General features: G+C 50.9%; 1 protein-coding gene across 1 annotated transcript in view; it reads left to right on the forward strand.

Moving 5' to 3' along the window:
• Positions 1–12,500, forward strand: part of LOC146237493 (voltage-dependent T-type calcium channel subunit alpha-1I-like) — a 52,204-nt gene that overhangs the window by 24,631 nt on the left and 15,073 nt on the right. Inside the window, exons 18-28 of the mRNA XM_084685945.1 lie at positions 1,508–1,631; positions 1,985–2,053; positions 4,594–4,772; positions 4,969–5,095; positions 6,062–6,187; positions 7,059–7,148; positions 8,056–8,248; positions 9,347–9,498; positions 9,812–9,921; positions 10,424–10,557; positions 11,775–11,845. Coding sequence (XP_084542071.1) covers positions 1,508–1,631; positions 1,985–2,053; positions 4,594–4,772; positions 4,969–5,095; positions 6,062–6,187; positions 7,059–7,148; positions 8,056–8,248; positions 9,347–9,498; positions 9,812–9,921; positions 10,424–10,557; positions 11,775–11,845 — 1,375 coding nt within the window. The remainder of the gene's footprint in view (positions 1–1,507; positions 1,632–1,984; positions 2,054–4,593; positions 4,773–4,968; positions 5,096–6,061; positions 6,188–7,058; positions 7,149–8,055; positions 8,249–9,346; positions 9,499–9,811; positions 9,922–10,423; positions 10,558–11,774; positions 11,846–12,500) is intronic.

Genomic DNA, 12,500 nt, shown 5'->3' on the forward strand with positions numbered 1-12,500 from the left:
ACCCCTGAACTAGGTCAAATATCTGTACTTACCCCTGAAACAGGTCGAATATCTGTTCCTACCCCTGACGCAGTCGAATATCTGTTCCTACAGTAAGGAGAGGGCATAATCTGTATTGTCTTGTGAAATTATGTTGATCAGAATAACTTAAAAACTTCATGTATTTTAACAACATAAAATCATATTTACTGTAGGCTGTATGAAGGACAGGAAACCACCAGCTTTTCTGTGAGTCTAAAACTAGAAGCGTTTCCTGTGATGGGCACTTTTCTCTAAAGGACTTCTCTCCACGAAGGGCCTGTAAGGTCAGAAGTAGTTATTGTTTCAAGCTGTGTGTTTATTTTTTATTTATTTTATTTTTTTCAATCATCTGACCCAATTCCATGCCGAGTAGACAGGTGGTTCAGCCAGAGAATGAACCGGAAGAAAGGAAAATCACTCAGTCGCGGCCTCTCACCATTTTTTTACCCTTAAAGGCACTTCAAGGGAACCTGTGCCTCTTGGCTGTGTTTTAGCTATGTGGCAGGTGCAATCTGTCAAGCAGGGAGAGAGTGTGTGTGTGTGTGTGTGTGTGCGTGTGTGTGTGGGTCTGCTTACTCACCTGTTTGCTTATGTTCTATGCGTGTGTGTATGTCAGTGCGTGTGTGTGTCTGAGCGTGTGTGTTGTGTGTGTGTGTGAACTCTCCTGTGTGTGTGTTTAAGTGTGTTTGTCTGTGTGTGTGTGTGTGTCTGTGTCTGAGTGTGTGTGTGTGTCTAAGTGTGTGTGTGTGTGTGTGTGTGTGTGTCATGGAGCAGATGAAAGGAGAAATCAACAAATAAACAAAACAACAAAAACAAGCGTCAGTCCAGCCCCAGCTCTACGCCAGCGGACACAATCGATACAGAGGAGCAGGTTTCCAGGTTTGGATCGATACAGGGGGGTGCAGGGTTGCCAGATCTGCAGCAAAGTGGCTAGATTAGAGTATCGATCCACTCAAGCTGATACTGAGACACTATCGGCCAATGAGGACGGGAGATCTGATACGGTGTCGTTGCGGTCGTCCAATCACAGACCATGATCATCTCCTCCTTCTGTTTGCTTGTATGACCTGCTGAGTCGTGCGCTGAGTCACATGTCGTGCGCTGAGTTAGAACACTCTCAGGTGTTCCTGATCTGATGCCACTGTCCTCCTTCTCTTCCCTCTCTCCGTCTCTCTCCCTCTATTTCTGTCTCCACCTTTCTCTTCTGCCCATCTTCTCTCTCCCCCACTCTGTTGTCACTGTCGACATCTACCTTTCCCCCTCTCTCTCTCTCTCTCTCTCTCTCTCTCTCTCTCCCTCTCTCTCTCTCTCTCTCTCTCTCTCTCTCTCTCTCTCTCTCCTCTCTCTCTCTCTCTCTCTCTCTCTCTCTCTCTCTCTCTCTCTCTCTCTCTCTCTCTCTCTCTCTCTCTCTCTCTCTCGCTCTCTCTCTCTCTCTCTCTCTCTCTCTCTCTCTCTCTCTCTCCTCCTTCTCTCTCTCTTCCCCCAGGTTCAGACTGATGTGCCAGTCCATTATCGCCCACAAGCTGTTTGACTATGTAGTTCTGGCGTTCATCTTCCTTAACTGCATCACCGTGGCTCTGGAGAGACCCAAGATCATGCCGGGCAGTCTGGTAAGAGGAGCCCCTCTCTGCTCAGACCTCATGACCCAAGATCATGCAGGCCAGTGAGAGACAGACGCACTTCTTTATTATGTGTTAGAACATTTATGAAGCTGGGTACCCCTTGCGTCCATTTGAGGTCTTATGGTTTCTTACAGTTTCTGGTTGGGGGTTGGAGGATAGCTTTGTGAGCTTTTTTCTTTGTTTTCTCTCCCCTCTTTCTTTCTTTCTCTCTCTCTCTCTCTCTCTCCCCCTCTCTATCTCTCTCTCTACCTCTCTATCTCTCTCTCCTTCTCTCTCTGTCTCCCCCTCACTCTCTCCCTCTCTCTCTCCTTCTCTTCACTCTCACCTGTCTTTCCTTCCAGGAGAGGTTCTTCCTAACCGCATCTAACTATATCTTCACTGCTATCTTCGTAGCTGAGATGACTGTCAAGGTAACAATCATCCGTTTCTCCTCCTCTCCTCCTCCTTTTCTTTCCTCTCATCCCTTGTCTCCTCCCCTCCTCCCCTCCTCTCCTCCTCTCCTCCTCCCCTCCTCTCATCCCTTGTCTCCTCCCCTCCTCCTTTTCTGTCCTCTCATTCCTCCCCTCCTCCCCTCCTCCCCTCCTCCTTTTCTGTCCTCTCATTCCCCCCCTCCTCCCCTCCTCCCCTCCTCCCCTCCTCCCCTCCTCTCCTCCTCCCCTCCTCTTTTCCTCCCCTCCTCTCCTCCTCCTTTTCTGTCCTCTCATCCCTTGTCTCCTCCCCTCCTCCCCTCCTCTCCTCCTCCTCCCCTCCTCCCCTCCTCTCCTCCTCCCCTCCTCTCCTCCTCCCCTCCTCCTTTTCTGTCTTCTCATCCCTTGTCTCCTCTCCTCCTTTCCTCTCTTCCCTCAGACTGCCTCTTCTTTATTATTAACAGGCAGATGGATAATTATCCTCATTGTAGGGCTATCTCTCATCAGCTAGCCTCTGGCTAGTGCTGCAGGGTCCCACTGCACACACACAGACACACACACACACACACACACACACACACACACAGACACAGATACAGACACAGACACAGACACAGACACACACACACAGACACAAACACGTACCTCACACACCCATTAAAAAAAATAAACCCACTCTTCATACAATTTCCCACACAAATGTCTCAACACACACACACACACTCACACACGTACACATAATTACACGTGAACAGAGTTGACCCACTCTGTTTCATCCCCTGGTCATGTCTGAAGTTACCCTCAAAATCATCCATTATTAAATACACTTTTCTCTGTGCATTTTCCCTGGGCACCAGAATTATCACGCACACACACACACACACAAACTCTCTCAGTATTGATTTATTTATGAATGTGACTGATGAAGACTTCATATATGTAACATGAAACAAAGATATGCACAACATCAGCACTCCGTGTGTGTGCGTGTGCGAGCACGTGCGTGTGTGTTACGACCTGGTCCTGAACTGTCTTCTCTCTTGGGTCTTTTTTCACTGTGTGATTATGATTTTCAGTCCTTATGTATTCACTGATATTTTCTCTCTTCCTGCCTCTCTTAGTTAGCCAGCGTTCTTTTGTTCCATGTTCTCTCTCTTCCTGCCTCTCTCTTTATCTTTCTATATGTCTGCCTCTCTCTCTGTCTCTCTCACTCCCTCTGTTTATCCCTGTCTCTGCTGTTGACCATATTGAGTTTGTCAGTCAGTTCTGACAGCCCACTTAAATCTCTGTCTCTCTCTCTCTCTCTCTCTCTCTCTCTCTCTCTCTCTCTCTCTCTCTCTCTCTCTCTCTCTCTCTCTCTCTCTCTCTCTCAAGGCTCATTAAGCGCCCATGTTAATTAGAGTTAGATTCCCACAGAGGTACTCATCCTCACCTCTCTCTTGTCACACAAACATTCTAAGGCTGCACACAAACACACACACACACACACTCACACCCGCACACATTCTACAAACAACACACACACACACTACAAACTACTACCCACATGCACACTTTCTAAGTTGATTTTGAAGTAATTGAATTTCAGTGTGCTAGTATGCAGAAGCATAGGGGGCTTTAGGGCCCTGACTATGAAGCAGATGGGCGTCTTATAGCACGGCTGTCAAGATGCTTTCACTGCAGTGGAAACCTGGATGTTCTCTCTGGTCCTTATGAATATAGACACGTTTTCTACGTCGTTCCATTATGAATATATAGACCTTCTAGAAGTTCGTACAGACGTTATATACGGTATGTTCCTTATGGATGTTCTACATGTTTCTTGTGAATGTATAGATGTTCTACACGTTCCTTATGAATGTATGGATTTTCCAGATGTGGATTTGATTCAGCACACAAGTAGGTCATGAATGATCACACGATTTCTGTGGTCTTCTGTGATTTAAAGATGGTAGTGCTTCCCAGCAGTACTGCACTGTCTGATATTGTGTTTGTGTGCTGGGGAGGTAAAATGATAGATACATTTTGACAGGAACTGTATCCAGCGTCTGTATCCGCACTCATGTTAAATGTTCTGGTCTTCAGTTTGAGGGCTCCTGGCAACAGCTTCAGAAGTTGGCAGAAAAATTCAACAAAAGTTAGGGTTTACAATTTATCTTTTGCTTATTTGTCTTCTCTTTTCATTATTTAGTCTGTCCTTCTCTTCCTTCCTGTTCAGACTCTTTCTGTTCATCCCTGGGGATCTTACCTGCCAGGGGTGCCGTGGCAACCGTTGGCATGGCTCCCAGTGTTTGTTGCGTGCCTCCACCCCCGGGGTCTGTCACCACGGGAACTGGCAATTGTATTCGCCAAGCGACTCGTTTGGTGTCGAAAGCGTCAGGCTGTCAGTGTGTGTGTGTGTGTGTGTGACTCGTAGGACTAACTGTCTGAGAAAATGTCACTCTCACTGTGACTTTGTGTGTGTCTGTGTGTGTGTGTGTGCCCCCACGCTCCCAACTCCATTTCTTTTTCTTCTCCCCCCCCCCCCCCCCCCTTTCCCTCAGGTGGTATCCATGGGGCTGTATCTAGGAGAGAAGGCCTACCTGCGCAGCAGCTGGAACATCCTGGATGGCTTCCTGGTGTTCGTGTCCCTCATCGACATTGTGGTGTCCATGGCGGGCGGGGCCAAGATCCTGGGGGTGCTCCGGGTGCTACGCCTGCTCCGGACGCTGCGCCCCCTCAGGTGGGGAGGAGCCACTGCAGGCCGGCCGACCCCCACCACCAGGAAGCTCAATGGATACATGGTCTACCGCCTCCGTCTAACGCCATCCATCCCCCCTTTTCTACCCCCTGTTCTACCTCCCTCCATCCCTTCCTCCCGCCCCCCTCCTCCACCCCCCCTCATCTCTGCCTCCCCCCGTCCGTCCGTCCGTCTCCAGGGTGATCAGCAGGGCTCCGGGGCTGAAGCTGGTAGTGGAGACCCTCATCACGTCTCTCAAGCCCATCGGGAACATCGTCCTCATCTGCTGCGCCTTCTTCATCATCTTCGGCATCCTCGGGGTTCAGGTGGGCCGCGTCACAACAACAAGCGTCAACAGCAGCTTGTAAACAACAACAACCTCCACGACGATCGTTTCAATTATCTCCACCCCCCCCCCCCTTTTTTCCTTCTGCATGTGCAGTCTGGTCACACACGGACACTGCACAACTCTTTCGTGACTGTAGTTTTCCTTCCCTCCCTCTCTTCCTCTTTCTCTCGCTCTCTGTTTCTTTGTATGTTCATTAGTTCTTCTGTGATTCTTATGGTCCAGCCGGTGTGGATCAGTGTTCCACGTCCCTCTTTCCTCTGAACATCTTCTGGTATCTTCTAACATGCCCTCACCCCCCCCATCGTCATTCCGCTCCTTTGTTCCCTCGTTCTCTTCCATTCCTTCTTCTCTTTTCCCTCCTTCTGTCCATTCCTTCACTCTATCATCTCATTCCATCCATTCCTCCACCTATTCTCTCCTCCGCTCCCTTCTTTCAGCTCATCTCTCCGTCCTCCTCCCCTCTCCCCTCCTCGTTTCTCCGGGGCATGTATCTCTGTGGGATCAGCGGAGAGAACATCTCACTCAGGAGAGGAACACAGACTGCTGGTCTCTCTCCCTGCTCCCAGCAGAAGCTCCCATGGCACTCTAAACTCACATCTAATTACCAGCTAGCTTCAAACACGGCGGAGAGAGGGAGGGAGGGAGGGAGGGAGGGAGGGAGGGAGGGAGGGAGGGAGGGAGGGAGGGAGGGAGGGAGGGAGGGAGGGAGGGAGGGAGGGAGGGAGGGAGGGAGGGAGGGAGGGAGGGAGGGAGGGAGGGAGGGAGGGAGAGGGAGAATGAGTGAAAATTACAGTAAGTGTTTTTTAGGTGTTATTATCAATTACTTTATGAGCAGAAATGAATGAAATTAGTGTGTGTGATTGTGTATGTGTGTGTGTTTGAGTGCACATGGGTGTGTTGTAAGCTGAGGGAACCTGCTAATGGAAGCCTCTCTCTCTTCCAGCTCTTCAAAGGGAAGTTCTACTACTGTGTTGGTCTGGACATCAAGAACATCACTAACAAGTCTGACTGTCTGTCCGCCAGCTACAGATGGGTGCACCACAAGTATAACTTTGACAACCTGGGACAGGTATGAGCGAGAAGTGTGTGTGTGTGTGTGTGTGTTTGTATGGCTGTGTGTGTGTTTGTATGGCTGTGTGTGTGTGTTTGTATGGCTGTTTGTGTGTGTGTGTGTGTGTGTGTGTGTTTGTATGGCTGTGTGTGTGTGTTTGTATGGCTGTGTGTGTGTGTGTGTTTGTGTGTGTGTGTGTGTGTTTGTATGGCTGTGTGTGTGTGTTTGTATGGCTGTGTGTGTGTGTTTGTATGGCTGTGTGTGTGTGTGTTTGTATGGCTGTGTGTGTGTGTTTGTATGGCTGTGTGTGTGTTTGTATGGCTGTGTGTGTGTTTGTATGGCTGTGTGTGTGTGTGGAATCCCAGGTGGATGAATGGACCATTCCTGCTGGTGTTTTGCTGAAAAATTAATAAAGAGGTATTTCTGTTATGTGTGTGGATCCTCTTCACACATCTAAATCAATGTTTGTGGTGTGTGTGTGTGTGTGTGTGTGTGGTGTGTGTGTGTGTGGTGTGTGTGTGTGTGTTTGTGGTGTGTGTGTGTGTGTGTGTGTGTGTTTGTGTTTGTGTTTGTGGTGTGTGTGTGTGTGTGTGTTTGTGGTGTGTGTGTGTGTGTGTGTTTGTGGTGTGTGTGTGTGTTTGTGGTGTGTGTGTGTGTGTGTGTTTGTGGTGTGTGTGTGTGTTTGTGTGTGTTTGTGTGTGTGTGTGTGTGTTTGTGGTGTGTGTGTGTGTGTTTGTGTGTGTGTGTGTTTGTGTGTGTTTGTGTGTGTGTGTGTGTTTGTGGTGTGTGTGTGTGTGTGTGTTTGTGTGTGTGTTTGTGTGTGTTTGTGGTGTGTGTGTGTGTGTGTGTTTGTGTGTTTGTGTGTGTTTGTGGTGTGTGTGTGTTCCAGGCTCTGATGTCGCTGTTTGTGCTGGCATCCAAGGATGGTTGGGTCAACATCATGTACCATGGCCTGGACGCTGTGGGCATAGACCAGCAGGTAACACACACTCACACATAGATACTGCACACACACACACACACTGCACTCACACTGCACACACATGTTAGAGGACAACGCTAGGGCAAACCCCTGACAGACTACTGATTGAATTGACTATTGATTCCAATCAGCCAAATCTGATTACAGTAAGCACTCGGCACCTTCAGAGGAAGTGACATCACTTCGGACACTGATTCATCAGTATAATAAAAACCAAACCTTATCTCTACTGTATTAGCTCTTCCTCTCACCCTCTAACCCCTTCTCTCTGTTCTCTCCATCTGCTCTATCTCTCCGTCCCTCTCCATCCACCCCTCACTCACCTGAACCCTCCTCCTCTCTTCTCTGTCTCTCTCTCTCTCTCTCTCTCTCTCTCTCTCTAACTCTCTCTCTTTCTCTCTAACTCTCTCTCTCTGTCTTTTTTTTCAACATGATTACTATTTTCATTTTCTTAATCCTGTCTCTCTCTCTCTATTGGTTCCCACATCCTCTCTCTCTCTCTCCGTCCCCCCGTTTCAATTAACCCTTTCCCCTCTGCCTTTTGCTAAACATCGTTTTCACCCACACTATCTTTTCCTCATCTGCCCTTCTCTGTCCCTCCCACATCTACTTTGACCTCTCTCGTCTTCCCCCCTCTCCCCTCTCCTCCCTTCCCCCTCTTCCCCCCCCCCTCTCCTCTCTCTCCTCCTCCCCCCTATCCCCCTTCTCCCCCCTCTCTATTCTATCTTCCCCCCTCTCTCCCCCCCCCCATTTCTCCTCCACCCTCCCCCCCTCTCTCCTCCCCCCTCTCTCCTCTCTCCTCCCCCCTCTCCCCTCTCTCTCCTCCCCCCTCTCTCCTCTCTCCTCCTCCCCCCTCCCCCCTCTCTGCTCTTCCCTCTCTCCTCCTCCCCCCTCTCTCCTCCAGCCGGTGATCAACAACAGCCCCTGGATGTTGCTCTACTTCATCTCCTTCCTGCTGATTGTAAGCTTCTTCGTGCTGAACATGTTCGTGGGTGTGGTGGTGGAGAACTTCCACAAGTGCCGACAGAACCAGGAGGTGGAGGAGGCCAAGAGGAGGGAGGAGAAGAGACAGAGGCGCATGGAGAAGAAGAGGAGGAGTAAGAGAGGGAGGGAGGGAGGGAGGGAGGGAGGGAGGGAGGGAGGGAGGGAGGGAGGGAGGGAGGGAGGGAGGGAGGGAGGGAGGGAGGGAGGGAGGGAGGGAAAAAAGCAGGAGAAGGAAGAGATGGAAGTAATTAGCATAACAAAGGATGAAGAGAGTTATGGGGGATTTAAAAATGTCCAATGAGGAGCAGAAGGAGGTATAGATTGTAAAAAGAAAATCCACATTGGTAATGAGAAAAGTTTGGTTTGGGACACTTGGGCCACAAGAGTGGGATGTGTAAATGGATCTTCTTAGTCACATGGTTTCATTTAATATAAACTAGTATATGATTATATGACCATGTAAGTATGACCATTAATCACCAGGGCTCATTTGAGCCTATTTTACCCCTGGTCTTGGAACAGGGACATTCATCAGAGCACTCACACAGATTAAATCATCTCTCTCTCTCTTTCCTTCTGTACATGCCTACCCTCGCTCCTCTCCCCTCTCTATCCCCCCCCCCTCTCTCTCTCCCTTTCTCCCTCCCTCCCTCCCTCCCTCCCTCCCTCCCTCCCTCCCTCCCTCCCTCCCTCCCTCCCTCCCTCCCTCCCTCCCTCCCTCCCTCCCTCCCTCCCTCTCTCTCTCTCTCTCTCTCTCTCTCTCTCTCTCTCTCCCTCCCTCCCTCCCTCCCTCCCTCCCTCCCTCCCTCCCTCCCTCCCTCTCTCTCTCTCTCTCCCTCCCTCCCTCCCTCCCTCCCTCCCTCCCTCCCTCCCTCCCTCCCTCCCTCCCTCCCTCCCTCCCTCTCTCTCTCTCTCTCTCTCTCTCTCTCTCTCTCCCTCCCTCCCTCCCTCCCTCCCTCCCTCCCTCCCTCCCTCCCTCCCTCCCTCCCTCCCTCCCTCCCTCTCTCTCTCTCCCTCCCTCCCTCCCTCCCTCCCTCCCTCCCTCCCTCCCTCCCTCCCTCCCTCCCTCTCCCTCCCTCCCTCCCTCCCTCCCTCCCTCCCTCCCTCCCTCTCCCTCCCTCCCTCCCTCCCTCCCTCCCTCTCCCTCCCTCCCTCCCTCCCTCCCTCCCTCTCCCTCCCTCTCCCTCCCTCCCTCCCTCCCTCCCTCCCAGAGGCCCAGAAGCTGCCCTACTTCTCTAATTACCACCATATACGCCTGATGATCCACACCCTGTGCACCAGCCACTACCTGGACCTCTTCATCACCTTCATCATCTGCATCAACGTCATCACTATGTCCCTGGAGCACTACAGCCAGCCGCAGGTGTGTGTGTGTGCATGTGTGTTGGGGAGGATGTGTGACTGTTTTGATCTGTGTAAATATCGTCTTGTATATATTTACTCTCCTTTATCCCACACTCAAGCTCTCCCCCTCTCCTCCCCCTCTCCCCCCCTCTCCTCTCCCTCTCCTCCTCCCCTCTCCCCCCTCTCCTCTCCCTCTCCTCCTCCCCTCTCCCCCCTCTCCTCCCCCTCTCCCCCCCTCTCCTACCCCTCTCCTCCCCTCTCCTCCTCCCCTCTCCCTCTCCTCCTCCCCTCTCCCCCCCCTCCTCTCCTCCCTCCCCTTCCATCCTCCCCAGTCTCTGGAGACAGCTCTGAAGTACTGTAACTACTTCTTCACCTCCACCTTCGTGGTCGAGGCCGTGCTCAAGCTCGTCGCCTTTGGCTTCCGACGCTTCTTCAAGGACAGGTACACACACACTCACACACACTCTCACACACACACAGACACACACGCATACACTATTCATAAATCCATCCTTCCCATCCTCTCTTCCCCCCCAAACCGGAATCCCACCATCTATTTTTCATCCCTTTCTTTCATCCCTCCCTTCCGTCTAGTGTGTGTGTGTGAGTGTGTGTGGGTATGTCTGTGTGTGTCTGTGTGTGTCTGTGTGTGTTTGTGTGTGTTCAGAGGAATGGAGATGTTTCTTCCTCCCTGTCAGGGGGCATATGTCCCCCCCCCCCTCCCCCCTCCACACACGGTGTAATAAAACCATGATTAGGACTTAATTGCTTCATGGTCTCCACGGTGACTATTATAAACTTATAGATCAAGCATGATCATCTGTGGAGGGCGTGGTTGGCACGGCGATCGTTTTGGGATGTCGTGCTTGTTTTGCATAATGATGATTAAAGGGTGTGTCTTGTCTGAGATGTGATTGATGGTGTGTGTGTGTGTGTGTGTGCAGGTGGAACCAGCTGGATCTGGCCATAGTGTTGCTGTCGGTGATGGGCATCATCCTGGAGGAGATTGAGATCAACGCCTCTCTGCCCATCAACCCCACCATTATCAGGATCATGAGGGTGCTGAGGATCGCAAGAGGTACGCACACACTGTCACACACACAAACACACACTGTCACACACACACACACACACACACACTGTTACACACACACACTGTCACACACACACACACACACACACACACACACACAGACACACTGTCAGACACACTGTCACACACACACACACACACACACACACACTGTCACACACACACACACACTGTCACACACATACACTGTCACACACACACACACACACTGTCTCACACACACATCTCACTGCACTGACACACTAACACCTTATGTTTCTATCACCCTTCAACTCTGTGGAATAAATGTACATTTCATTTCACAATCCCATCAAAAAGGAGATAATTATAGGCCTTGGCCTTTTCCTCTCTCCTCAAGGCCATTGAGACCACTGAACGGCCCCATGGGAAATATGGTAATTACTGTAAGGAGATAGGTGGAATAAAGAGCAGGGGGTAATCTGATTGGAGAGCAGTTGTTCTGATGCCTGTGTGTGTGTGTGTGTGTGTGTGTGTGTGTGTTAGCTACCGTAGCACAACAGAAACAATCCAAAATAAGAGATGGTGTAAGACAAAAGGTAGTTAGCATGACTGAGACATTTCCTCCATCCTGCTCCAGTGAGCTAATGATGGAAAGGTGTGGCCCCATCCTAGTTCCCACTAGGCTTTGCTTCGGTTGCGTCGCTTCACCGTTTGCCTTAGATACTGGGAGCTCTTGTTCTGCTAGCCGGTAACCGGTAACGGTAGAATGTGCCCCCGTTTCTACCAGAGTCACAGCCTTCGTTTTTACTCCCAGGAAATGAGACCGCTGGGAATTCTGTGTATGGGCTTTGAGTCTGCCGGGTTATCTCAGGGTCTCTCTGTCTCTCTTTCTCTCACTCTTGTCGTTCTATCTTTCTCTTTTCAATAAATCTCTTAGTCTTTCTTACATCCCCTCCCTCCCTCCCTCCCTCCCTCCCTCCCTCCCTCCCTCCCTCCCTCCCTCCCTCCCTCCCTCTCTCTCTCTCTCTCTCTCTCTCTCCCTCCCTCCCTCCCTCCCTCCCTCCCTCCCTCCCTCCCTCCCTCCCTCCCTCCCTCCCTCCCTCCCTCCCTCCCTCCCTGACTCCCTCCCTCCCTGACTCCCTCCCTCCCTCCCTCCCTCCCTCCCTCCCTCCCTCCCTCCCTCCCTCCCTCCCTCCCTCCCTCCCTCCCTCCCTGACTCCCTCCCTCCCTCCCTCTCCTAGTGCTCAAGCTGCTGAAGATGGCTACAGGGATGAGAGCACTGCTGGACACGGTGGTGCAAGCTCTACCTCAGGTGTGTATTCACTTACACACACACACACACACACACACACGCTGAAACACTTCTACACACACCACACACACACTAATCCCTTTCAGGGTGTGGAGGTGGGGTATTATAAATGGGCCTCACCCCGCTCCTCATTTCTTGATGACTTGAAAACTCCTCTCATTTAAACTGGGAAAATATAGCTTTATTGCAGGTATTAATCTGACGGTTTATATATTCCTCCTCCCGACTGGTGGTAGGAGTTATTGAACGTGTGTGTGGTGTGTGTGTGCACACACACCAGAGAAGCACGCACACACACACCAGAGACATGGACACAAACACACACACACACACAAACTTCAACACTCACACACACCAAATAGACCATCCCACTCTAAAGACATTGCAGTAGCTACACTCTCAAATCAATCCATCTTTTACCTCCCTTTTCTGTTCCTCTTTTGTTGTGATCTCCCAAGGCTATATAAGCTTAAAACCTTCCCTCTCAGCTCACAAACACACACCCACACCCTGTCTCTCACACACACACACACACACACACACCCTGTCTCTCACACACACACCCCGTCTCTCACACACACACACACACACACACAAACATAGACACACGGACACACACACACACACAGATACACAGACACACACACACACACAC

Source organism: Hypomesus nipponensis, chromosome 21 (assembly GCF_054491055.1).
Source record: "Hypomesus nipponensis isolate SF chromosome 21, ASM5449105v1, whole genome shotgun sequence".
NCBI lineage: Eukaryota > Metazoa > Chordata > Actinopteri > Osmeriformes > Osmeridae > Hypomesus > Hypomesus nipponensis.